Source organism: Emydura macquarii, unplaced genomic scaffold (assembly GCF_026122565.2).
Source record: "Emydura macquarii macquarii isolate MOO-44397 ecotype Brisbane River unplaced genomic scaffold, CSIRO-AGI_Emac_v2 contig_1876, whole genome shotgun sequence".
In the NCBI taxonomy this organism is placed as follows: domain Eukaryota; kingdom Metazoa; phylum Chordata; order Testudines; family Chelidae; genus Emydura; species Emydura macquarii.
The window spans coordinates 25,395,933-25,422,542 of record NW_027132013.1 but is presented as its reverse complement, the minus strand read 5'-3'; the positions used below and the strand labels follow the sequence as shown (position 1 = coordinate 25,422,542).

Here is a 26,610-nt window from a genome sequence, read left to right as displayed (position 1 = left end):
GTGAAATGGAAATCAGGAGGGCTCATGCAACTGAATTGATGGATCTTGCAGACCCACTGGGAAATAAATGGCTAAAAAGCAAAAATTCTCCAGGACAAAATGGTATTCATCCAAGAGGGTCAAAGGAACTTAAGAATGAAATAGCTGAGGTGCTCATAAAAATATACAATTTTCCATTAAAATCAGCTACTATAGCAGGTCTTGAAGATAACAAATATCATGCCTATCTTTTAAAAAGGCACTGAGGTGATGTTGGGAATTAGAGGCCAGTGAGCTTTACTTTAGTTCTAGGAAAATTAGTTGTAAAGTTTAATTAAAACCAGAAATATAAAACATCTAGATGAACATGGCTACTGCATAGGAAAACTGTCCCTTTCTAATCTACTAAAATTATTTTGGTGTGTTAACAAAATAGTGGGCAAAGGAGTAAACTGGTTGATATTATTTGTATATTCAAAAAGCTTTAACAATCACTCAAAAAAGATTATTAAAGATAGTATGTAGTTATAGAGTGAGGGGGAAACAAATCAGAAACTAGCTAAGAGACAGGAAAGAACAAGAATGAACAGTCAATGTTCAACATGGCAAAAGATTAAGAATTGGGTGCCCCAATGTTCTGTACTAGAACTAGTGTTGTTTAATGTATTTATTAACAATCTGGAAAGGATGGTGAATGGTTAGTTGGCAACATTTGCATGTGACACAAAATTATGTATTAGTCAAGACTAAAGAAGGCTAAGGAACTTCAGAGAGCAGATACAGTTTGAGATAATGAACAGTGGAAGTAATCATTTGAATTACTCATTCACGTTGTTGGGTTCTAAATTAACCATAACTGAGGAAAAAGACCTGGGCATAGTTCCGTGATACTGAAATGCAGTAAATTTAAACCTGGTAAATGAAAGCACTTTTTATATAACACGTAATTATTAACCTTTGGAATTCATTTCTACAAGATATTATTGAAGCCAAGAACTTAGTAGGAGTCAGACATTTATATTGACAATGCAAATATTTTCAATTACATTAAATAGGATAAAAATAAAGGTATATACATCTTCATGTTTCAGGACATAAGCCAACCACTAACTGCCTGGGGTAGGAAGAAATTTCCCCTATGAGCATCTTACTCCATAAATTCATAGATCCCAAGGCTAGAGGGACCATTGTGATCATCTAGTCTGGCATCATGTATAACACAGGCCACAGAACATCCCCCAAATAATTCCTTTTAAGCTACAGCATAGCTTTTAGAAAAACATCCAATCTTGATTTAAAAAAATTGCCAGTGATGGAGAATCCATCCCAACCCTTGGTAAATTGTTCCAATAGTTAATTACCCGTACAGTTAAAAATTATAAATGCCTATTGTGGCATTTCCTGCATCTTCCTCTCATGCATTTGATACTGGACACTGTCAGAGAAAGGACACTGGACTAGGAAGTCATTGGTCTGATCTGGTATGGCAATGCACATGTGCCTAGAGCCACAAACTGCAATCATATTACAGACAATGTGACCTGCTGTACAATATCCCAAGCTGCTATCAGTGTAAAATAGAGCATTGGCCAGCTAGAGCAGCTCTAACTTTATTGATACTATGCTCAAAGGTGTAACATAGAGCACCATTCTGGAAGTCAGGAGACTGGAGTTGTCCTCTAATCTTTGCCACTGACTCATTGCATGACCTTGGGTAAGTGACACAGTTCCCCCCATTTGTATGATAGAGAGTGATGTTTACCCAGCTCAGTACAGCACTTTATGACCTACCAATGATGTGCTATACTGAATAAGAGCTATGTATTTTTACTTTGTTATTTAAATGCGCAGAGTTTACCTTTCTGATGATTCCTTCAATGCCTTCAGCTCAGATGCCTGCTTCTCCCTTGCTACCTCTATTAGTCTGGCAATTTGCTGCTCAAAGGATCAAAAAAACAAGTAAAGTACACAGTCAGGATCTAACAGATTGAGCTTTATCTCACCTGCCATTGACTTACAGCAGTCAATTAATCAACATGGTTTTGGAAATGTGACACTGTGTCTGCAAGTTGTGATATGCGTATGTGGGCCACGGTGTGCTGGTGGATTGAATCGGGGCTCCATTGGTGGAGCTGTCCGTGGGTCATGTCGCATATTTGTAGGGTATGCCATGTGTGTGTGTTTCTACCTTTTAGTTTGTGTGGGCAGATCCAATGAGTGCCTCTGTTACACTGGATTTCTGGGTTGCACTGTACTTGTGGGCAGTCAACAGGCTATGGGTTACACATTGGCTATCAATATATTTGGGCAGTGATCTATCTTCAGGTGTTGTCTCTCTGACAGTCAGTCACTCTTCATGTGAGCAGTGATGCATCTGAAGGCACGGAATCTACCAGTGGCATTCTTTCAGATGTGTTGTGTCTGATGGCATCATGTACATAGACCTGATCTTACTTCCACTGAAGTTCAATGCAGAAAATACACCGATTCCAACAGGAGCAAGACCAGGCCCTGTGAGTAGCACTCAGCTTGGGGAGCGTGCTCTGATGATAGCAGTCAGTGAAGGAGTAGCCTGGCTGGCTGTGACACGCTGTCTGTCAGTGCCCAGGTGAAGTATGCATGCAGTCCATACCTCTGTGGCGTGCTGCTCTTTCTTTTTCCGAATCTCATCATACTGCTCTTCCCACAGTTGCATTAGGTCCATTTCCAGCTTCTCCTTCAGCTCCAAAACTCGGCCATCAGCATTCTCTGCCATCTCTGCAGGACTCACTCCTGTGCTGGTCTCCTCTACAGTCAAACTCCTGTAACATCAAATACAGAGCAATGCTTACTGCAGCACAGAAGATAATCCATTCCACATGTTCCACCATATCAAAGAGTCCTCCTGCACACCTCTCAGAAAGGAATGTGCAGCTCCTTGCACATCTTTGGAAATGTGTGGCAGGCAACCCCTTCCATGCCTTTTCTTTTTTTGGAGGGTAGGCATGAAATGGAGGGGAAGTGTGTGGCTCATGCGTGTTTCTTGGAGGGAAGCACTTATCTCCTCTGGTGTGTGCAGTCAGCAAGGCCTGCTCAGTGTCATGCGGCACATCAGGGGATTTCTTATGCTTCATTTTACCTTTTCTTTTTCAGGGTTTTCCCAGGATGTAGCGTCTTCTTTCTGCCACCCTGAGTGACCAGCTCTGAGAAGAGGGTTGAATATCTCTGCAGCAGCTCTTCCTTGTGCTTGCTTCCCTTTCGCTCCAGCTCCTTCAGCTCCTTCTCCTGTTTCTTCAGCAGTTTCATAAAAAGCTTCATCTTCTGCAGTTCCTCAAGGCTGACCGTTTCGAACTCTAAAATACAGTATAAGGAGTCCTGGCTGGCTGGCTAGCCCACCTACCCCTCTCTCTCTCATGCAGACATTCTTTCCATACTATAATTTCCTTTTGTTTTAGGCTGTTTTTCAACACTGCCTCCAGCACCTCCTCCCTTTCATCAGTGTAACTGCAAGGTCAGTAAGCAACAAGTTGATTCATAGGCTGGGAACATGCCAGTAGAGCTGCCAGTTTTCTGTATTTGTCCTAATGGTCAACATAATGGTGTTGGGACACATCAGGATGTCGTGAAACACAAGAAAAATTCACAGCATTAAGTGTTCCACAAACTGGAAACATTTTAATGGGCAAACATAGGGATGGGATAAAAATTTTGCTATCCTATTACTGGTTCTCCAGTGAAGAGAAACCATTATGATCAGTGTACTTTTACATTGTCTGGGGAATAACAGCCTCGAGTTCTAATGTATGACATCTTCTCCAAGGTGTCAGGAAAGGATGATAAAGAGTTTCTCTAGTGGGAAATGAAGATGATGGATTATAGGGGAGGGTCAAGGGAAGTGTTACTGAGATTCCATTACCTTTGGGCAGCAAGTCACTAGAACTCTAGTATCGGTGGTTAAAAGATTATTGGGGTGCTAAAGAAAGGAATGGCTTTTGCTTGGGAATTTGTAAGAGTTTACAGAACTTTAGTTTCTAGTGAATGTTTGAAAGTGAAGAAATTCAGGGATAAAGTGCAAACACAAATGTTTGAGTCAGGAGATTAGGTTTTATGAACTATAGCCTTCTAATTTAATGACTCAGATATTTGCTATATTAACAGATACCCTTAGACCAGTGGTCCCCAAACTATGGGGCATGCCCCCCTAAGGGGGCACAGAGGAAAGTTTGGGGTGTGTGTGGAATGTTGGGGGGGGGAAGTGTCGGGACCTGGGTCAGCCCATACAGGAGGCAAAGAGGGAGCACCACCCAGCCCCTCTCTGGCCCCACCTCCAATCCAGCTGTGACCTCAGCTACCACCCTGGTACCGGCCCCCGGTTGTGGTCCCAGCTGCGGCTCTGGCTCCTGCCTCAGCTCCTGGACCCTAGAGGCTGGGAGGAGGAGGGGGTGTGTGTGTACAGAGTTCATTGCTGGTAAGGAGGGACAAGACATAAAAAGTTTGGGGACCACTGCCTTAGACAATCATAATTCCATCCTAACAAAGTTTTTAAATTTATGAATATCCTTTATTTGTTGAGTAATTTATTCATAAATGATGTGTGGAAATTTGCATCAGTTGGATGGCAGCTTTTTGGCAACTGATCCTGGTGGGGTGGTTTAACTGAGGGCGAGTGGATTCATCCTTGTGGTCAATCCTTTTGTTCTGTTTTGTGGTATATTCAGACATGCTGGATTTTTATTTTGATGTTAATGTTGTGTATTGGTTTTATCACACAGCATTATGAGATAGACAAATAGGCAAATAATAAATGCATCAAATCAACAGATGGAGGGGCTCAGTCCTCAGGGGTTCTCAAGCTCCCTCTGGCCTATTTGTGCTGGTTCTGCCAGTGTAAAAGGCCCTTAAAACCAGCAGTTCTGGCCACTGTGGAATTCCTTTAACATAGGGTGGGGTGCAGTTGGTTATGTTGGCTCTCTGCTGCCCCTACAGCAGCCCCTGGTACAGAGTGTGTGTTGAGGGCAAGCCTGGAGGTATTAGAGCAGGGCTGAAGTGCTGCTATGCTTCAGATATTCACAGCTGCTGCAATGTCCCATTGGGGCCATAGGCAGCAGAGCACAAATTAGAGCAGTCCTGAAGCTACTCTAAATTATGCAGGATGTTGAAAGGGGCTCCACTTGGCCCAGGACAGGGAGTCACAAAGGTAGCTTAAAGCTATCTTTGCATCCCTTCTCCCTGAGCCGTTTAGAGTAATATGGGTGTAGTTACCTGCAACTTCTTTTGCAACTTCCTTTTTAGTTTCTTCCTTCTCCAGGGCCATAGCTCCTGAAACCACAAAGGAGATTCTTATCCATACCCTGCCTCTGGGCTGAAAATGGAGAAGTGGAGAATGGAGAGATGGGGCTCTGCTCCATTTCCTCTCTCGCTGGAACGCCAGAGTTGGGAATATCACTGCTTATGCTGGGGCAAGGGATGCTGTGAGAGGGAAAGTATATATTGCTGCGTCAAGAATCCTGGCTGCCATTTTTGCTATTTGGGGAGCAACATTATACCCAGAAACTGCAACAAGTCTCAGAAGGAACTCAGGCATCAGTTGAGCTGATCAATGAAGTGCAACATTCATTAGTACCCAGATACAACCTAACAGAACTTCAGTAAGGGCTCAGTCTTGCCAGGTGTTGAGTGCCCTCAACTTGACTTCAGGGGGACTTGAGGAACTCAGAACTTCAAAAGAGGCAATCATCACCTCACAAAATTGGGCTTAGAAGAATAATATATAGGTAAGGAATACTGAGATGTTACTGACTAGAACCAAGTCATCCACTAAATCCAGCATGCTACATTTCCTGGCCCCAGTGCTGGTGAGGATTTGGATAGCCTTGACCTCCCCTCAAAATTCCAGGACTGTCAGATCTTGCACCTTGTTTGAGAGCAAACAAGTGGCATTTCAACCTGGATGAGAAATACTTACCTGTATCAAGGGCAAGGGAGCTCTCTGAAATTTCTAACTGTAGAACCATTACAAAAATTTACCATGTGCCAGACACAGCAATCTGGGTGCTCACATCCTAATTCAGTCTGCTCAGAATAGCTCATATTCTGCTGTTCACTAGGAATTCTGGGTCTGACTCTCTTCTTACGTACACTAGCATAATCAGGAATAACTCAGCTGAAGTCAGTGGGCTTAGACCAGTGTAAAAATAGGGTAAATGAGAGAATTAGGCTCTTTGAGTCAAGTATTTATATGTTTTTGAGGGAAAAGGAATCTAGACCCTCGTATTGGCTTGGTCATTGTGGGATTCATTATTTCAGATGACTGGGGTTGGGACCTCTGCATCGATGGCACATGTCACACAAATTCTGGTGCCATAGGCTTAAATGGCTGTAAAGGAACAGCTGTAATCTGTAAACCCTTCTCCAGCTCTGGATGTCTGACTGTAAGGAAACACAGGGTATGAAGGCTGGTGCTCAATTTGTTAATCTACAGAAATTTCTTTAGCTCCTGCTGGTAATTTACAACATGAACCATCTCACCCTCAGTTGTGTGTTTCCCTCTTAATTTTATCTCTGCTCCTTTCCAAAATGTTATATTCTCGTGACTTTAGTGCTGATTTAAGGTGCTGCATTGTCAATCTTGGGACGTGAACTCCCCTATTTATCCATAGTACAGGAACAGTACAGTGTAAGCAATGGCAATGATGTAATCTTCATCCATGCTGCTGCACCCATATGTCCCAACCCTGACCTGGAGCAACCACCTCTAGGGGTAAGAAGATAGTTCTGTTCCCATGCTCATTGGACCTATGGTTTGTCTATTGAGATTATCAACTGTGCTAACTGTGATGGTGATTTTTACAGTATTGTACATTTGGAAATGGAGTGAAATCACCCACCCATTTCACACACGCCCCTAAAGAGCGACTGGATGGTAGCAACTGTTGTTCAGTATTGACCAATGCCAGAATTTAAACAAGTGATTTAGAGGTAAAAGGCCGTGATCCCATTACCACCCCTTAGGGCCATCCAGCATCCCCTTCTTTCAACATTCTCGCAATGTACATCTCCTTCCTCATTCTTTTAGTTCCACCCAAATCTGCAGCTTTACCTGCAGGTCCATTTGAAGGAGGGAAACTAGAGGTCCTTGTGGAATTTGATATCCCATTGCTTTGAGCTGCTATTAGGTTCTTCTCTGTGTTAGGCCTCTAAAACAAAGATCAGATGTGAATCAATGCTATAGCAAAACAGACCCAGGAAATAGATGTGGAGACTGATAGACCAATCAATACAAGCATAAATCCTAGCAAAGCCGGTGAGAGACACAGTACAATGCTTTCCTATTTGAGACAATGAGACGGTGAGGTCTCTTAAGAGCTCAACACCATAGTCTGCTTAGCTTTGCAATACATTGGACCTGTGGGCATGACCTTCCTGACACCAGACACATTCTCCTTTGGTGGTTAATATTTTCTTTATCATCGTTGCTCCAGGAGCTGTCCACAGCCTGAAGGAATTAGACAAAGCTTTCTGAAATAGACACTGAATCCCCTCACACCCATCAAAGACTGAACTACCTCTACACTGTCCTTGCTCCTGACAGAGTGAGGAAGCATCAGCACAAGCACCCTGCATCATTTCAGACTGAACCCGCAAAGCATGTTGCAGAACTTGTAGAAACACTCACCTCTGCAGAGCCCTCTTTAAGCTTCACTGATCTCTTGTCCTGGATACTAAAGAACTTAATTGGGTTGGAGAGAGCAACAGTCAGATCTGGAAACAAAGAGGAGGTCTGATTGTCAATGGATTTATCAGATTTTCCCTTTCCCTGCCACTCACATTTTATTTCTGGAACTATCCCACTTCAGCCTGAAGAAATCCCTCACTCCCTTTATTAGTACCAGCATGCATTTCCAGTCTCCCTGTTCTCAGCCCTCTCTCAGATGGGTGCTCGTCCATTTGTACAGTCTTTTCATCTCAACCTCATTTTGATGAGAGCACCCCCTACAAGTAACAGGGAGAAATTGCCGTTTGCTCTGTTCTCGGAAGTGCTGTTTTCCCACTTGTCTCTCTCCGCATCTCGGCCCTGACTAGAGCTGTGCAAAATGTTTGCAATGAAGCTGAAAAGCTCCCAAATATACAGCTCAGATTAAGGCTGGTGAAAGGTTTACTAAACCATGTCAACTGATCCAGTCTCAGCCCAATTTTGTGTAAATCTGAACTGATTTATGATTCTGTTGTGAAATAATGTGAAATTCATGATTTTGACTGTGTTTCACATTGAGATTTGGGGTTCATTAGGATTTAATAATTTGAGGGGTGTGATTGCCACAGATCAGAACCAAAGGAAATGTTTGCACATCTCTGCTCATGACCAGGTAAAAGCTTCCCCTGATGGTTCCTAAGAGGAATGTCCAGTCTCCCGAATCATTCCTAGGACTCCTCAATATCTCACTGCTATGTATTTATCCCTTTTCAGAGAGCATCTCATGCTAGCACCAGAAAGACATTTCCATTCTCCACACTGGGATTCCTCCTGGTCAGAGGGTGCATGGTCCCTTTAAAAAGGGAAATGGGACCAGCCCCATAACTAGTGACTGGCTCCTCGGGGGAGCCAAGTTAGCCTGAAAGGGGGCATGCCTGTGGCTGATTAATGAGTTCCCAATCCAAGATGGGTGACTGTGGAGGCTGTGAGGGTGACACAAAACAAGGAGGGCTGCCAGGGAGGAAAAAGCTCGGCCCATTCTCCTTTGCGCTTGCGAGACAGAACTGCTGGGAGTGAGGGACTCAGGAGGGACAACCAGAGAAGGTTATTGAAAAGGAGCACTGCCCGGAGTCAGGGCTCATGCATGGCTGGTCTTATGGAGTTAAGCCTCAGATGGCAAAGACCATTTAGAAGTTTATTTTGCTAAGGAGACACCAGAAAGCAAAGGACCCAAGAATCTCCTTCTCTTTAGTGATAAGAAGAACACAAGTTTGCAGAAAGGCTGGGACAAATGACAGGGTGAAGAGAATCGTGAGGCTGTTTTATGTTATTCGTTCTGGAGGTGCTGTTGGTCTAGGGGTGGGGTGAGGAGGCAACTCTGTAGATCAGTAAATACGCCCTGACTGGGGTGGGTGGTATTTTGAGTTGAAAGAACTGCTTAAGTAGTAACTGGTGGGACCAGCAGGCGGTGGCAGAACAGAACAACAGACAACAGAGGGCGCGCTTGTAGAGACTGACAGTCACACTCCTGTCCCATGCTCTGTGTGTAATTCACCTCCAAACTGAGAACAGCTCCCCTGTCACTTCACGAGATGAGATTTCCAGCCCCACATCCTAGGATAATTCTCTCCTTGGTAAATAAAACCATCCCAACCCATATAAAAAGCATCAGCCATCTTCTCTGGCCATTTCAGTGTGCCAGCAGATTGGAGTCAAGCCTCCTGCTCCACCAGAGGACACAGCACGTCAGGCATCCCACGTACGCTACCTGCCCAAGTGTCAGGGACATAGTCCTTCATCTCCAGGTACACAAAGAGGGAGGGCATCGTGAGTGGCATGTTACTCTCACTGCGAAGGCAAATGTGGTGATAACCTGATGATAGAGAGCAGAAGAGAAAGAGTGAGTGCACCCCCTCTTCTCCTGTTCCCCTCCCCCAGTGTCCCAACAGGAAACACAGCCATCTGAGAGTGACACGGAGGAGAAAGGGAAGGCACTTGTATTAGGGAATGATGGGTTAAATAAAGGTTCCACTGAAATGAGTTTGGAGGATCTCTGCTGCTTGAATCCCTCAAACATGAGACAATGGAATGTAACAATTACTGATCTCCTGTGTTGAAGAGAGGGCAACGCAACATCTCCCTTCATCCCCAGAGAGAGCACCACTGCCCTTTGGACCACAGTTTCTAGCACTGCTATCCCCATCAACTCCATCAGCACATAGATTCACCTCCTTAACAGCAACCCCAGCATAGCTTGGGTTAATATTATACAGTACAGCAAACTGATCACAGGACAGTAAAGGACAGTGAAGAAGGACACAGAAGGAGTTTCCACAGAAAGGCCTGACTTTACCTGAATGCACAGCAATAATGGGAATGATGCGTTGACCAATGAACTTTCCTCCTTCCTCCAAAGCCACAATTCTGAGAGAAGCCAACTCTGGCATCATAATCTGGGAAGAAAAACGTAAGAGCTCAAGCCCCAGGTGCCTTACTATGACTCCTAAGAGGGAATGAGCTTCACTAAGTAAAAATCTAAACCCAAGAACCAGTAGTACAGGGGGAAATCTTTCACCATCCCTCCCCCCCTACTTTCTAATAAAAGCTGCTTTGTGGCACCATAGTTTACAAGATTGAGCTCCAGGTTGGGATTCAGGAATTTCTGAGTTCTAATCCTGGCTTTGGGCTAGTCACTACACACTTCTGTGTCTCATAACCATCCGGTAAAATGGAGATAATATCCATCTCCTGTCATGAGCTGGTGAAAGCTTCCCCTGCTTTCACAAGGGTGTTGTGCAGGTGACCATGTAAAGCACTAAATAAGTCCTAAGCATTATTATTACTTTGCTGTTACTTCGCCTAACCCCACAGCTGGAATAGTAGCAACAACTAAAATCAGTTCTTCCCGGCAAAGTTGTATGGATCCTATAATCTGACTCACCTGAGAATCCCTCACTATTCCACCATTTGTCCCTAAAACCGTGCCTCTCATCTTGTAATGCAACATGGGTATATTTACTCTCATCTTTTCTTCTTCCTCTTGGCTGGAGATTCCCAAGGTTGATTTGATTAGCAAATTCAGTTTAAAATGCTCAGAGAGGAGTGTTTTGGACCTTGGGATGTTCAGAAGGATCCCCAATGATCCTTCATCTATAGAGGAACTTGTGGTTGTTGGAGTCTCTGGCCCTTAGATCCATAAAGATCTTTTCTGGAGATTCCAAGAATTCTCAAAGGAACATATGGCCCCTGGGATCTTCAGAAAGGAGTCCTTTGTGTGGGCCTGGTTTCCCCAAGGAAAATGCTCGTGGTCACTGGGCTCTTTAGAGGCCCTTTATCTGAGTTACCACTAAGTGTTGTTACCTTTTCAAAAACAAAAGCCTCCTCCTTCCATACAGGGTTGATCGAATTGGGACTTGGTGTCAACTTGGTTCTGTATTTACGTTTTGGGTCCCCTGGCAAACCAAACAGTTCCACTTCTGCATATGTCCTCACGCTGCGCTCTGAGAGAAACTGGCCAGAAAGGATCTGAGAACAAATAGAAACGAAACTAGCTACTGCTAGTACAAAACCTCTCCAGCCCCAGAGCAACTTCTTGTGTTGCCTGTTTCCCCTTTTTCCTGAGTCACTGCTGTCCTCCAACCCATTCATTCCCTATTTCATGCCTGTCTCATTCCTCTTTCCCTTCCCCAGTTCTTCTTGCTTTAGTGTTTCCCCCATCATCTTCCCTCCCCATTACCAGAGCCCTGGATTATTCCATGTGGCAGATGCTAATTTTCTATTTTCATGTGATTATGATTAATTTTAAACGCTGAATGGACTGGGAGTTGCCATAGTAACACTCTCTGGCAGGAAGTTATGGGTTCATTTGCCATTAAGATCCCTGCTGGGTGGTAAATAGAGGACCATAGGTGCCAGTTATCTCCCTGCTGCGAGTGTGCAGCTCTGTCAGTAGAGAAACAGCACAGCGGTTTGTACTTGCCGTGATCGACAAGGTGCTTGCTACCACCACGTCAATGCGGTCCACAGAGAAAGGGTCGAACTGCTTGTCTGGACGACGCATGAATTCGTGTTTGAGAAGGTAGCCACTCTGGCCATTGAACTCAAAGAGAGCCATATTCTGTTGCATGGGGACATCTGAAGGAGACAGACAGAGGGACAGAGAGAGAGGAATTATTGTGAGAGTGCAGCAGCAAAGTCTGTATGCATCAAGGAGCTGTAAGAGACTGAACTTCTGTAGCATCTTTCATCCAAAGATCTCAGAGCACTTTTCTCACCATCCTTTTGGGAAAGGTATCATCGCAGCTATTAACCTCTATGCTTCTGTTTCTCCATCTGTTTAAGTGGCTTGCTAATGGTCAGACCATGAATTAGTGGCAGAACTAAGTGTAGAATCTTCCCTGCAGTGTTCCTGCTTTTCTGTGTGCAAAATGAATAGCTGCTTGAGCCTGAGCTCTCCCATGTCTTCCCCCTTTCAAACTCTAGCCCTTCTCTGTCTGTCTGCTCGTCTATTAATGTTTTCCCTCTCCTCCTTCCTTTGCCATTCACTCACTCTGCTCCTTATTCTTTCTATGCCCCATATACAATACAATCCCCTCTCCACTTTCGCTTTTCCTTCTCCTTTCTCCCACTTTTCCTCTCCCCATCCCACATGTAGATTCCAAGGCCAGAAGGGACCATTGTGATCATCTAGTCTGACCTCTAACGCAGGCCAGAGAACTTCTCCCAGACAATTCCTGTTTGAACTAGCGCATGTCTTTTAGAAAAAATCCCTAACCTTGATTTAAATTTGCCAGTGATGGAGACTCCACCTTAACCCTTGGTAAATTGTTCCAGTGGTTAATTGTCCTCACAGTTATAAATCTGCACTTTATTTCCGGTCTGAGAGAGAGACCAACCATTCCTCCCCACCTTCTCACCCTGAGCATGCAGTACCTGAAGTGGACAAGGGAGGAGGGAACCCTGGAGCCCCTTTCTGCTACCCCAGATCAATAGCACAGGAAACATTAGTGGGGATGGAAAGTCCTAGAGCCTGGTGAAGGAAAGCTCCGCTGCATGGCAGGCACTTGTGCATACTTGTACATGCTGCCTATCAACAGCATGTGTGGCTCAGGGGTAGCCGTGCCTCCCACCACCACTACTCGCCCCACATCTGACGAATAAAATTAGGCTGGCCTGAGATGATTTCTACAGATACTGGACTGCATGGATAGTATGTGGGAGGTTGAAATTCACAGATATTGTGGTGCAGGACTAAACCCTGTCAGTGTTGTAGAAAAGGGCTGTCTTCAAGAGAGAGGCTCAGTCGGAGACAGAGAGATATCAGGGGTAGGTAAACTTTAACAAGAACAAGGGGAGAGAAAACAGCACACCTGTACAGAAGCACGCAGCAGTACTTTGAAATCCCGGTAAGGGAAAGAGGGGGTGTGCACACACCCCCTCCCACTGAGAAGCCTGGGACAGTTTGCAACTTACCCATTGTCTGGAAATTTAAGGCCACCATTTGACAGCCAACGTTCCAGAACATCTGAGGCATGTAGTTGGATGAATCCATCCGGGTGCCTTTGGGGTAAATCCGGCTCATCTGTCGCTTGTTATATCTGCAGTTATTCCATAGGAAACAGGTCTGGAATGGCCTATTGCTGCACATGTGCCCTGGGATTATATGAGCTTCTTAGGTCTGAAATTGCTTCTGGATGCTTGGAAACATCCCATGTTATAAAACATCAGAGGATGTAAGATATGGTGTCAATGTCAGAACCCTTTTCTGCATCCCTATATAACCTGGTGTGCTCTATGCTTAGCAACAAACATTTGGTATTCCTGACTGCACCTGCTAGAGGGCAGCAGGCATCCTGTAAGGAATCCCTGTGACCAGTATGACCCACATGTTTCCCAGATAATAGTACAGTGTTTGTGGTCTCTGAGTTCTCTGTGTACTTTGTACTTTTCATGGATTGTGAGTAGGAGCTAATAAGGTACTGTGCCCTGGAGCAAGTGGTGCTATCTCTATCTTATCCAAGGATCCATGCTAACACTCATGGAACTGTGCATTTTCATACAGCTTACCAGAATGAAGGTTATGTGATGGAGTAATACTTTCATGCTCCACTTAAAATGCATCATTGCTGCCTAAGAGCTCATATAGCAAAAAGGATACTCTACAAACTGCACAGGGGATTTGGTCAGTAGATCATAAGCCTTTGTTTCGGTGAAGGAGGAGATGACATAACTCCGGTTCTGTTCTGAGAATATGGAACAGGAAAATGTTTAAAAGACAGGCACTCCCAGTACCTCATCTCATACTCTGCCATGCGCCATGATCAAAACATGCCACATTCATGCTGGTCCTTAGACCAAGAGACACCCAGCTTGTCTACCCATACCTTTCCCCACAGACCATTATCAGACCTTGCAAGGCCCTCTGAAATGGGATTGGAGGCGGACACTTAAAGGTTTATTTGAGCTGTTGGGATTTGGGTTGTGTTTATCTGGGACAGAGATGGTAAATGTTACCTTCAGGGTCATGCACCAAAGGAATTGGTGGAATACATCCAGAGGATCAACTTGCAAAGGGGTGGGGTGTGTTAAGGCGTTCACATTTTCTTTTATAGAAAACATATAGCAACAGTTTATAGCCCTTCATTTCATTTCCAAACCACACATTATAATCTCGCAGACAAAGGAGGGCTCACATGGCAGGGATGTGTATAATATAAATGGTTTATTTGGTGTCAGTGCAGGAGTTGTCTTGTTTCCCCGTAGTTTCTCTTTGCATTTTAGGTTCAAGAGAACTCAAACACTGACAGCAAAGCTCAATGAAAAGCTGTGCATTTTACCAGGTTTTACACTGACACCACAAATCAACATAGTTCACTCAAAACTGGCACTAGGTTTGAGAATTTGATGAACTTGGTGTGTTTGATGAATGCAGGTGCATGTCACATGATATGAGGTGTACAACGTTCTCCATCACCTAGCAGGGGGATCCTCACTGAAGAGGAAATCTAGCCACATATATTGATACAGATTGGGCTAAATTCTGCTCTCATTTACACCAACGTAAGACCAGAATAACTCCATGGATCACAGTGATGTAGCTGTTGATTTTCACTAGTGCAACAGAGCAGAATTTGACCCATTGACTACAAAGAGGGGATGTGTGAGCACATGTCCATGTTTGCTACTTTAAGAGAGGGAAAGGAGGATAAAAAGATAATGGTTGGGGCAATGGAGTATCTGCAAATACAGCTGTAGTCAAAATAGCTGGAGATTGTCATTAGGTTACATTTCACACTAGCTGTTTCAATGATAATATTTAGAATAGTGAAAAGACAAGAATCCTTCTTACCTGTTGAGATATCAAAGGAGTCAAATTTGATGGGCTGGATGTAATTAACCAGGCTGGACATTTCCTCATAAGCTGTCACTTCCAAGCCAGCAGTGCCCTAAGCAAAATGAGGATAGACAGATGAAGAGACGTGTCCCAGAGAAACAACACGCTCATAGTTGGGTCTCTAAGGTTACTTCTACACTACATCTGGGAGCAAGCCCCCCCAGCCTGGTCCACAGTCTTGTGCTAGCAGGACTCACGCAAGTACGCTAAGAATAGCTATGTAGACGTTGTGGCTTGGGGTGGAGCTTGGGCTTTCAGCATGGGGGAGGAGGGCAGGGGAGAGAGGGCTTTAGATGAAATAGTATGGTGGGACCCCAAAGCAAGCTGTGGCAGGGTCACTGCCCAGAGAAGGCAGATGGGCCAAGAGAGGAAAGGGCAGCGGCATTACCTCATCTGACTGCATCTTTTTAATCTGTTCTTCATCCAAGTTTCCAGATTCCTCCTCTTCCTCTCCTGGGTCCTCTTCAGTCACATCACCTGCCCAGACTAAGCATACACAGTGCGCACCAGCAGCATATTTAGACAGGATATCATGAAGGATTGCCGACATGTCCTCTAATGCTGCCTCCACTAGCAATGGAAACATGCCCCTTTTCTGAACTGAAATCCCTCCCAGTGCAAACATGTGGGAACAAGAAAGGGGTCAGTACTTGTAGGATATTGCTCTAATGGCAATTAGGCACTGCTCCGGGCTGGCGCATCCAAGTAATTCAGTTCTTCCTCTTGCTGGTCTCCTTAGCCCCAAACAACAGTAATGTTGGCTGTATCTCCAAAGCCTCCAGCCTCTCTTCATAGGCTTCTCCCATGAGGAGAGGGCTGTAGTCCCGCCCCACACCCAGGGTCATGTCTAATGGGACAAATCTGGGTGTGGGTTTACTATAGATCCTGATTGCTGGCTGTTCTACCGAGGAGCTGTTCCTGCATTCTCATAGCCCTCTGCCTGTGCCCCTACTGTGATGGGAGCATAGAAACTCCATGGGCTGAAATCTCATTTGTTCTGTCTTGGGGACTTCAAGTATAAGATGCAAAAGAGATGAAAGACCTGAGATCTGGGGGAGCTGCAGATTGTACGGGCCTTCAAAATGTTTATGGTTAGGAAATATTTAAGGATACGATTCTATCATGGATGTCACAGATTCTGTAACTTTAAAAGACCTCTGTGACTTCTTCGGCTTCAGCCCACTGCAACAACGGAGCTGGAGCAGCTGTCAGCTGGGGGCCAGAGCAGCCCCCGGGGCCACAGCAGCAGTAGCCAAGGCTGGGTCAGCCTCTGGGGCCAGAGCAGTGACATGGGCCTGGGTCAGGGACTGGCGGTCAACCCCTCATGGCTGGAGCAGTGACAGGGCTGAAGCAGCAGCAGGCTGTCAGCCCCCAGGGGGTCTCCAACTATTCGTCCGTCCATCTGTTTCCCCTCCCCCAGGGTATTTTTAGTAAAAGTCACAGACAGGTCATGAGCTTTGGTGAATTTTTGTTTATTGCCCACGATCTGTCCATGGTGAATTTGCTGGATGCCATAGAGCAGGGGTTCTCAAACTGGGAGTCGAGACCCCTCAAGGGGTTGCGAGGTTGGGGGGGTGGTCACAAGCTGTCAGCCCCCACTCATGCCCTGGCTATGGCTGTCAGCCCCGTGCATGGCTGACCGCCAGAGCCCTGAAGAGCTAGATGGCTGGAGAACAGCGACTGCTGGCTGGGTGCGCTGAAGCCAGCGGTGCTCTCAGCAGCAGTGCAGAAGAGTGGCATGGCATGGCATAGGGGGTCATCACTTATTTTGGGGGAAATATTTTCGAAGGGTGTCCCAGAAAAATAAATTTGAGAACCCCTGCATAGAGCTACTCAGTGACACCATAAGACAGGAATCAAGGGCAATATAGCCTGTCCACGCACACAACAGCCAGTATATGCGGGAATGCATCTCAGAAGAAGCAGAATGGCTGGCAGATAACCAGGCAATGTACTGGTAACATGATCTTTTCAGGCTCTGGTAGCACTATTAGTGCTATACAGTCTCTGAAAACAGAATTCTATTCTGAAGATCTGATCCCCCTCATCCTCCACTCTGAAGTGTCTGAACTCCCGTATGATATCAGATCTCTTGAAAATAACACTGGGCAGGCTTGGAATTTCTCCAAAGGGTCAGAACGCTCCATCTGAGCTGGACAAGTCCCCACCCCCACTTTGTATTGTACCAGTGTCATCGCCATCCACAGGGACAGGCTGATCAGTAGCTTCATTCTGCTCTTTCTTCAGAGAGTCCGACCTATCCTCAGGTGTGGATTGGTTCTTTTTGTTCTTAATCAGGATTTTCCCTAAGAGATCCTGAGGACTTGGCAAGGGAACTCCCGGCTTCAGCTGCAACAGAGAAAAGTCCTTTTTGAATTTCCCTTACAAATAAACAGCGCTCAAACACTCAGCCATCCATCTGTATCGTTAACATCTCCATCCATCTGTCTGCCTGCACATTGCACCATCTGTATCCACCTATGTCCTTCAACAGCTCCATCCACCCATCTGCTTACATGTGGCACCATCTTTTGCCACCCACATTCTGTATCCTTGCCATCTGCCTGCCAATTTTACATCAGCATCCTATACTATTTTTCTATCTTTTTCTATCTACGACCCCCACTTTTTCCATCTTGGTGTCTGTTTGTATCATGTTCTTTGTCCAGCCACATGTCTGCCTAAATCCAGCACCAACCAAATTTCCTTCAGTATCCATGCAACTAACTGATGGTTTTCATATGCTCTACCTTGTCTGCCTACCATAATTCTCCCCAAGAAGCACTGTCTGCTTGCGTGATTCTATTGTTATAGACCTTATCCACCCTCCAATGTCCATTGTGTCTTGCCGTACTGTGGACTGTAAGCACTTTGGGACATGGATAATGTCTTTTTATTTTTCTGCAAATCACCATGTATATTTATGGCACAGCAGAAGTAATGTACCTGGGGGGCTATAAAAAGGGGGTTATATAAAATGTACATGCAAACTGGAGAGCAGCATGTGCAATCACTTATCTGGACATGCATTCAGCTCTTCTGTGCATGCAGTTGCATATTTTACTTACCTGACTATGCTTGCACATATAGATTTCACATGCACAACTCCTCTGGGATCTGATTCTAAAGCTGAAGGAGTCACATAGGCGTGGTAACTTAGAGCAGAATCAGGCCCCCATTTCCAGCTGTCTCCTCTCACTGCCTCTGTCTCCAGGCTCATTGACTTTATTAATGCCTTTATAAGCCTCCTCCCACTTGCCCCCAAAGTTGCCATACAGGTTACAGTGCCAGACAGCATCAGGAAATGACCCCTCTCCCCATGATGCTCTCTCCCCAATAAAAGTTCTCCCCCATCTTCCACTTACTGAATATTTTTCTAGTGGCTCTGTCAGCAGCATGTCCCCAAATATGGTCCTGCAGTACTCGGCCATCTTAGCCTGCTGCTTGGGTCTAATGAATAAGGAAATAAAACAAGAGTGAGACATGAACCTATTGAGTCTGAAAAAGAGCATGAGCAGCCCTCCTCCACCAAGCATACCTTGCCACCCCACAGAAGGGTCTAACCCTAGCCTCCCCTCAGCCCGCTCTCTCATGAAGGCTTTCTGAAACCCCTCTCCAGGACTAATAGCGTCTGCCCTGTTCCATCAGCTCCCCAATGTTAGGAGTTGTCAGGGAGGTGTAATGGGATTCACTGGTTTAATTATCCCTTTTACTATGCACCTTACAACTCATCTTTCAACATCAACCACCTCTGATCCTTCCAAGAAAAACTCCTAACCCCGCAACTCCCGTGCTTCACCTTGCTACCTCCAGTTCAGACGCCCGGGCAATCACAAGAGTGTTCGAGGTAGCTGGACAGGCTATACTTGCCTCTGACTCGCCACTCAGACAGCAAAAAGTTAATTCTCTCCCATGAGTTCCCCAGATGTGAGCCTATCAGCAACCACTGGGTACTCACGAGTCAACATGGTTCTCAAAGGACAGGATAACTGGGTAGAGAGAGGTTTTGAAAGCACTTTCTGCAATGGCCTCAATGGCATCCTAAACAAAAGCAGACAGATAGAGAAAGCATTATTAATAGTGTCCTGAGACAGACCACCCACCTTTCCCATCTCTGAGTTGATCACTTCCAGCGACTCTCCCATGCATGACTGAACTTCCTTTTCATACACTCCTCTCTTCTGGTCTCTCTGCATGTATTATAACTTGGATTCCCTTTGATTCTTTAATACTCAATACTTCACATTCGGAGGTGAGGCTGAAGGCGTAGGAGGGCTAGTGTGTATATTCTTACATGGGTGTGAGTCAAAGTAAATGTATTTAGAGGGAGACTAAATTTTATGTAAGGTACACTAAGAGGGTCAGAAAAAAGGTGTAAATGACACCCGATTAAACTCCCTCAAGACTTACTGAGACCCACTTACACTTCCTCTGAATTTGTCCACGTCTGTCATTTTACTTGCCTATAAAATCCTTCTTGATCCCGATTGTCTGGTAGCAGAGCAAACTGAAATACTCAGCAACCAGCAGTTACTAACATTCCAAATTGTTCTCAACGTTGCTGATTTATTTTTTTTAAATAATATTTTCCCCAGACCCTTATTAAACTGCCATGAACTTCTCTATTTTCTTTCCATTGTTGCTAATTGGCAGGTTACAGGAGCATAGTTTTCTCCTTTGTAATTATCTGCCCCCTCTTACTCCTGCTCCATTCAGTGATATCAGACAATCCATTGTACACCACATGGACTGCACAGTTAAATCCACTGGACCAAATTCAGCTCTGGTGTAAGCCTGATGAAGACAGTGGCATAATGCCAGAGATGAATATGGCCCAACGACTTCAACCTATGCAAAAAACAAAAATGAACAAACAACCAAATCTGATTCAACAAGCAACTGAGGAAGGCGGCTCCAGTGCCACTTCAGGGGGCCACTTGAGCTGCATTTCAAAGGAAGCTGCTACAAGTTCAGAGGAGGAGAGGGTGCAAAAGATGCTAGTAGAAAAACAGGGGTCAGAGAAGAGAAGGAGCAGGAGATGGGAGGATCCACGTATTATATCAACTAAAAACAGGGCTCATGCTGTGTTAACAGGCTATAATTCTATCTTGAGGTTCATTCACATGCTTTAGCAGAACCCCTCAGTGCAATTATAGCTTCTGCAACACATAGTTGCTATTATTTGCCCTATTTATAGTGAACTGCTATGCAAAAGCAACCATGACATCAAAAGAGCTAGCCTGGGAAGTTACCAGTACAGAATATAACAGGCAGATCAAGGCACCTGATCACTAAAGGAGAAAAGCTCTGTTTTTTCATGTCTTGGTAATAATGAAGTGCAGGAATGGGGGTGGAGGGGAAATGCAGAATAAGTACAAGAGAGCTGTTAAAAATTCACTTCTGTTTAGTGGGGTCTGAGCTCTTTAAAATGCTTCCCAAGTGGACTCAGGGGAAGTGAGTGTAGTCTTGTGATTTTTAACATGAATGGGTTTTGTAATTTATGTGGTTAAATGCACTAAAACAAAATCCTTCAGAGGGGAGCAGCAAGTTAACTACACAATGGAGTGTGACCCCTCGGTTGGCTCCCTTTCCCTGTGGAGTCTTTCAGCTGAATAGTCAGGGAAGCTGTATGACCAACACCAGCTGCTGCTCTGCTGGAGGCATGTCATGTATTCCCATGGTATGGAAGTGACAAAAGGAATAACGCCCGAAGTGCCAATATTTAACATTACAAACCTGCTGTAGACATCAACCTCGTCTTCTGAAGAGATGCCCTGGTGCTTGTTGTTTGTGTGAACTTACACAGCTATTCATTCACTCATTCATCCGTCCCCCTACACAGCTTTCCAACCACTCAGCACTCAGCCACTTTCACACCTTTCCATCTGCCCAGCCGCCTTTCTGTCTCCCTATCTGACACTCCACAAGTATTTCACCTTGTACCCATCCATACAACAACCCCTCTGCTTTCCACCTATCTACTTTCCTCCAACTACATATCAGGCCAACCTGCTGAATAGATCTATCCATACACTTGTGCCCCCTACCTATTCATGCCCCAACCCATCTCTGCCATTTCACCCATTCATTCTCAGTACACCGACAAATAATCTGCGGAGACAATCCCTTACCTTGAATAGAATTTCAGTTGTCATGGTGAATCCATGGGTGATGATGGGCTCCTCGTCTGGAGGACGACCCTTCCAGCAGTCCAGCTCTACACAACGGCAGCCAGACAGCAGGCTTTGACGATACATTTCAGGAGATGAGATGCCAGAAAACTGGCCAGCTGGAGAGGGGCAGGAGGGGAAGAGGAGACTCTGGTTTGCTATTTATTCATGTGAGCGCATTCTGCATAGGCAAGAGTAAGAAGGGGAAACAGAGCTCTGTGCACTCCCAGGGCAAGCATGCACTCCGGACTGCAGAGTTATTTTAGGTATCTCACACTTCTTCCTCTCACAAAGCATGGCCTATCCCTATACTTTCTGCACATTGAAGGATGAGGTGCTGGTGGTATCCACCTACCATCAATCCCCTGGGGGATACACACACCTGCCCAATCATTTGGGAGGGACACACAACTACTTGCTCTTGAAGTCATGAGGGATCTTACACCTGCCCATCTGTTGGGAAGGGTTATGGATCTGTTTTCAAGTCTATAGGGCTATACACCTGCCCAGCTGCTTGGGGAGGACACCTGCTTCTCCTTGAAATCTTAGAGCATATATACCTGACCAATCACTTTGTAGGTTAATGCATCTACCCACGTCTAGACACATGCCCAGCCAGGGAATAGTGGCACACATCTGCTCAGCCCAGGGACTCCTGAGAGAGAGAGACACCTGGCCAGCCATTTAGGAGAAACATGACCCTGCCCTCACATCCCAAGAATACCCATGCCTGTCCATATAGTCAGATGAAGTGAAGCTATAATCTCGCACTGCGCTGGAGCTGGTGATGGGAAGACACCCTTGCTATGAGCATGAGGGCAAAGGGTTGTTCATCTTTCCTACACTACAAATGTTATACACACCCTATCACACCTCAGAGAAAGGCCATCCCAAAGACATCAGACACAAGTAGACTGTGACTCAAAGTAGACTGGATTGAGCACGTAGGCTGATTTCCATAGTCCTTTTGCCTTGCTTGGCATCACCCAGGCCTGCCTTTTTGACAAAAGAGCAGAATATGCTTTTTCTTTTGAAATCCTTACAGTTTCCTTCTAAACCACCTGATTGCTACCCAGCATAGTTGGCACATGGAGCAAAACCCATCTCCAGTGTCGCTACACGTACTTGGTGCAACACACCTGCTTTGAAGCTAGGGCAAGATCCCTGGAATTGGTGTTTCACCCAAGGGAGAGATACCTGTCAAGTAGGTGTTGTGTGATGAGTTGATGAAGTAATGTGAGAGTGGCTGGGTCATGTCCTGGTACAGCACCACTTTGTCCAATGATACCACATTGTTTTCAGGGCCACAGAGGAACCAGACCATTCCCTCTGGAGACAACTGCCCTGCAGGCAAAACAAAGCTATTAACAGAAGTGAAACAAAGCACCTGGCCCCCTTGCAGGTGTGTAATGCTGAAACACAGGGGCCTGCAAGAGTTAGACTGGATGCTCCAGACACTCTGGTAAATACCAGTGTAATGTGCAGTGGGAGAGGATGCTTCCTGCTTCCACATCACCTCCACAGCACTGGAATGACAAAGAGAGGCAGTGTGCTGAACAAGACTCACCTCTCTGGATATTAATCCCACTGGGTTCGTACTTCTCTATCAGGCCCTGCACCTGCTCTGGTTTGGCAGGAGGGAAAAGGATGTCATTGAGGCGGGAATCTCGCTGTTTCTTGTTGATAAACTTTGCCAAATGATCTTTGGTCATGTAGGGTTTGGCTTTTGAATGGCTGAAGGCAGAGAATCAGAGAGGAAGGAGAGAGGGTGTGTATTTAGGTGTTACTGGAAAACCCCTCTTACAACAGTAAGACGCAGGCAAACCCTTCCTGCTGTTGGCTGTGCATGCCCACTTCTCTGGACTCCCACCATTTCCTAAAATGCCTTCTTTTCTCTCTATGAACGCTCCAGCTCTCTGTCACTTACTCTACCTCGCAGTACCCTTCCCCCTTCTTTTTATTTTATTTCTCTACCATGCACATTTAGTGCTGGTGAAAGGTTACACAGATTTGAGACCAAGGCCAAGGTTTTCAGAAGGGATCAGTGGTTTTTGGTGCCTCAAGTTTTGGGTGCCCAACTTGAGATACTATAAAGGGGCCTGATTTTCAGGAAGAGCTGAGCACTTGCCTCTGAAAATCAAACCTGTTTAAGTTGTCACAAGTTTGGCCACCAGCACACAGAGGCACGTAAAATCTTTGTTCACTTCTTAAAGCCATGGTCTAAATTGTTTACCTGTCCACTGCACAGGTTCAAGCACAGAAACTGGCAGTGCATGCAGCCTTGTCCTGGAGTGACCACCTCTAGCATTAAAGAGGGCAGGTCAGTCTCCAGACCCTAGCCAGGCCTTGCCTTCTCTACAGAGGCAATCAGTAAGCATGTCAATTCCATTGGTGATGTTTGTGACAGACACCTGCCCATTAGGAGCAGAACTGAGACCGAAGTCATTTCATATAGCCCAGTCATCTCGCTTCGGTTATACCACATCTTCCTCCTTTATTGTTCCCCGTTTGCCTTTCTTTTCCCCTCATGAAACAAAGCCCGCCTCTGCAGCATGATGAAGACTCACTGAGAGGTGAATATCTCATCGATCTCTGGACGGGGACACAGGTTCATCAGGAAGGTTTTATATACTTTCTCAGGGAAGTCCTCTGGATTGATCGCATCATTCTGAAAATGAAACAGCAACACACAGGTATTACAAACCCACGTCTGCCTTCACTTCCTTAGTAAAGTCAGTTGTCATTCCCATGAGCCTGCTCTGTAACACTTGGAATGTCCCTCTTTGTAGTGGTGTGAATTAGTACACACGGCATCAGAGAAGTTGTTTAGAAGAACTGGGCAAGTAGTTGGTGATGCTTTGGGGGGAACTTTGTGAATGAACTATTTCAATGGGGGTAGTTGCGAGTTGTCCCCGGTGTCCCTTGGGAAGTCACAGTTGTTGCATGGATAAAGCAGTGGCCTGGGATTCAGAACATCTGGAGTATATTCCGGACTCCACCATTGACCTGCTGAGTGACCTCGGGCAAGTCTCTGTGCCGCTTTTTCCCTCGTGTCTACCTTATCTATTGAAACTGTCAGCTCTTGGGGGCAGTGACTATCTCTTGAGTCTGTACAGTGCGTATGACAGTGGGGCCCTAGGTGACACTGGAATAGAAATAATAATTGACGTCAGCATGGCTGGGGACAGGGTAAGGCTATCATGTGGGACAGATCATACAGTTTCACAGTAATTTAGAATGTGTGTCTGGATAGTCTCTCTCTTTAGGGCTATTTTAGGGATAGCAACATTATGGTCAAGAGATCATCGTCAGTGAAGGAATTTTCCTGGAGCTATGGAAAGCGCTGAATATCCTAAGAAGTCACTCACCTTGCCCTTTGGAAGGTGACAAGCATGTAATGCAGCTTGTACCCGCTTCCTGTCTGCAGGAAACATCTGAAAAATACTGAGAAAGAGAAGGGCAGTTAGAGACTGCAAAATGATATAAAGCAATTTGGGAAGAGCAGTGAGAAAGAGCATAGGTTGGGGCAGCTGGCAGGTGCTGTCAGACAGAGTGTGGGGTAAAATGAGTGGGGTAATAGGGTGCTACAATCTGAGAGAGGGACAAATGGGTGCACTGCAAAACTGGGGCACAGAGAGAAAGACAACAGATACTCACATGGAGAGATGTTAGGTACAAAATGCTATGGACTGAGACCCAGATCCTTAAAGGTATTTAGATGCTTAACTCCCATTGGTATCAATACATAAATACCTATGAGGATCTGGACTTCATATTTTACAGGAGGTATTTCCACTGCTGCTTCAATTCAGAAGTTTCCCCAACCAAGGCCAACTTTAGTTTCTGATGGGGATCCCATAGGAGCCCTGCTGCTGGAGGCTATAATGGGATGCACAGGTAGGCAGGGAACTGGGGGAAATGGCGAGGAAGACCCTACAATGCGGTGCCCAGCCATGAGGGGGTGTGCTGGCTGGTGAGTCACTTTGTCACAAGGGGATAAGCTAAATGGAAAGCAGGGAGGAAGGGGCTAGGGCAGGGGGGAACAGGGTAGGAGGCAGGTAGTGAAGAGACTATGAGAGAGGTAGGGAGAAGACTGGGGCACAGAATCAGTCAGCACGGGAAAGAAAGTCTGAGAACATTGTACAGTTTGACTGGACTGTCCAGAGGTCCTTGCTTTGGGGGGTCTCTGGCTAGCTTGTCTGTAGATTTCCCCCAAGGCCATATGTCGGGGGAAGGGAGAAAGAGTGTCACCATCTGGGTCTGAGTGCCCCCAAAGTGTGTCTGTGAGGGTCTCCCCTATACAATTCTGGGTCCAGGGGGCAGGGATAGCTCTGGTTGGATTCCATTTTACCCCTTCCCTCCCAGTGTGACAGTCCCTGCTTTGGCTTCTTCTGTCCCTAGGGGCTGAAGTCTCTGTGGGATTATGCTTTATGGATAGTATGGCACTTTCAACCCCTTGATCTACCCAGTCTCCCCAAAAAGCAACCAAGATGAGACAGGACATTTGGGAGACGTACAGCATGCAGTGTATTTTCTGAAACCTTTTTTGTTGAGTAAGCTGTTTACTCACTGTACTAATGCTGGCCAGCTGCATTCTAGATGGATTTAACGAACACTTGTATTGTGTGACTAATTCATTAAAGGATTAAAGGAGGATTTAAAGAGTCCTTTGAAAGTGCTGATTTCTGACAGATTGAATTTCTGGTTGTAGCTTTTTTAAAAAAAAATCTTTGACTGAGGAATAATCAGCCATCCGGTAATACGGTTAGCAGGCACAGATTCTGCTTGGAATAGTTACGCGATAAAACACTACAGGTAGCACATTTAGCATACATGATTAGCACTTGCCTCGGATGGGGTTAACAGGGTACAAAGCCAAAGGCAGAGCAATTTTAAACTTCCTAGAAAGTGCCCATGTAGTCCCTTATTCTTAACATAAAAGAGAATTTGTACACTGTCAGGGAAATTCATCCCTGTGTTAGAGTCCCTCTGCATTGCACCAGTTAAACCAGTACAAAGGCCCTGATGCGAATAGCTCTAACATCAGAGGCTCTTTCTAAGAGACAGAGACAACTCCATGCTGTCCCGCAGGAGGGCCCACTGCAGCATGTAAAGGGAGCTATGGAGACGTTGTAAGGTGTAGCTCGGCGGAGGGTATTGCATGGCCTCTGTGAAGTGCAGTTTATGTGAATTTGGCCTGTCACCATCAGCGAGTTTGACACCCCTGCCTTATCCAGTACATGTGGGAGAGAGAGCAACACTAACTGTCACATGCACACACCTGTCCCTGCGGATGGGCAGGGGAAGTTAAAAAAAATCAAGAAACTGACCTAAAAATACAATATAATTTTTTTAAAGGTCATGATTTGGGGGGAGGGGGTGTCTGGCCCATGATT

The 26,610-nt window shown here is 45.5% G+C and overlaps 1 protein-coding gene across 2 annotated transcripts in view; it reads right to left on the bottom strand.

The window, feature by feature from the left end:
• Positions 1-26,610, bottom strand: part of PLCB2 (phospholipase C beta 2) — a 48,425-nt gene that overhangs the window by 4,282 nt on the left and 17,533 nt on the right. The window contains exons 7-28 of one of the 2 annotated variants that reach the window (XM_067558165.1): positions 24,583-24,658; positions 23,782-23,882; positions 22,782-22,948; positions 22,412-22,558; positions 21,176-21,333; positions 19,003-19,085; positions 18,410-18,494; positions 17,231-17,393; positions 15,433-15,530; positions 15,000-15,096; positions 13,809-13,893; positions 13,124-13,248; positions 11,631-11,785; positions 11,012-11,176; positions 10,005-10,104; positions 9,420-9,524; positions 7,628-7,719; positions 7,058-7,154; positions 5,221-5,277; positions 3,098-3,311; positions 2,612-2,777; positions 1,838-1,914 (exon numbers count right to left, since the gene is read on the bottom strand). In XM_067558165.1, coding sequence (XP_067414266.1) covers positions 1,838-1,914; positions 2,612-2,777; positions 3,098-3,311; positions 5,221-5,277; positions 7,058-7,154; positions 7,628-7,719; positions 9,420-9,524; positions 10,005-10,104; positions 11,012-11,176; positions 11,631-11,785; positions 13,124-13,248; positions 13,809-13,893; positions 15,000-15,096; positions 15,433-15,530; positions 17,231-17,393; positions 18,410-18,494; positions 19,003-19,085; positions 21,176-21,333; positions 22,412-22,558; positions 22,782-22,948; positions 23,782-23,882; positions 24,583-24,658 — 2,613 coding nt within the window. Of the gene's footprint in view, positions 1-1,837; positions 1,915-2,611; positions 2,781-3,097; positions 3,312-5,220; positions 5,278-7,057; positions 7,155-7,627; positions 7,720-9,419; positions 9,525-10,004; positions 10,105-11,011; positions 11,177-11,630; positions 11,786-13,123; positions 13,249-13,808; positions 13,894-14,999; positions 15,097-15,432; positions 15,531-17,230; positions 17,394-18,409; positions 18,495-19,002; positions 19,086-21,175; positions 21,334-22,411; positions 22,559-22,781; positions 22,949-23,781; positions 23,883-24,582; positions 24,659-26,610 lie in introns of both variants that reach the window. The other variant, XM_067558166.1, reaches the window with a different exon arrangement.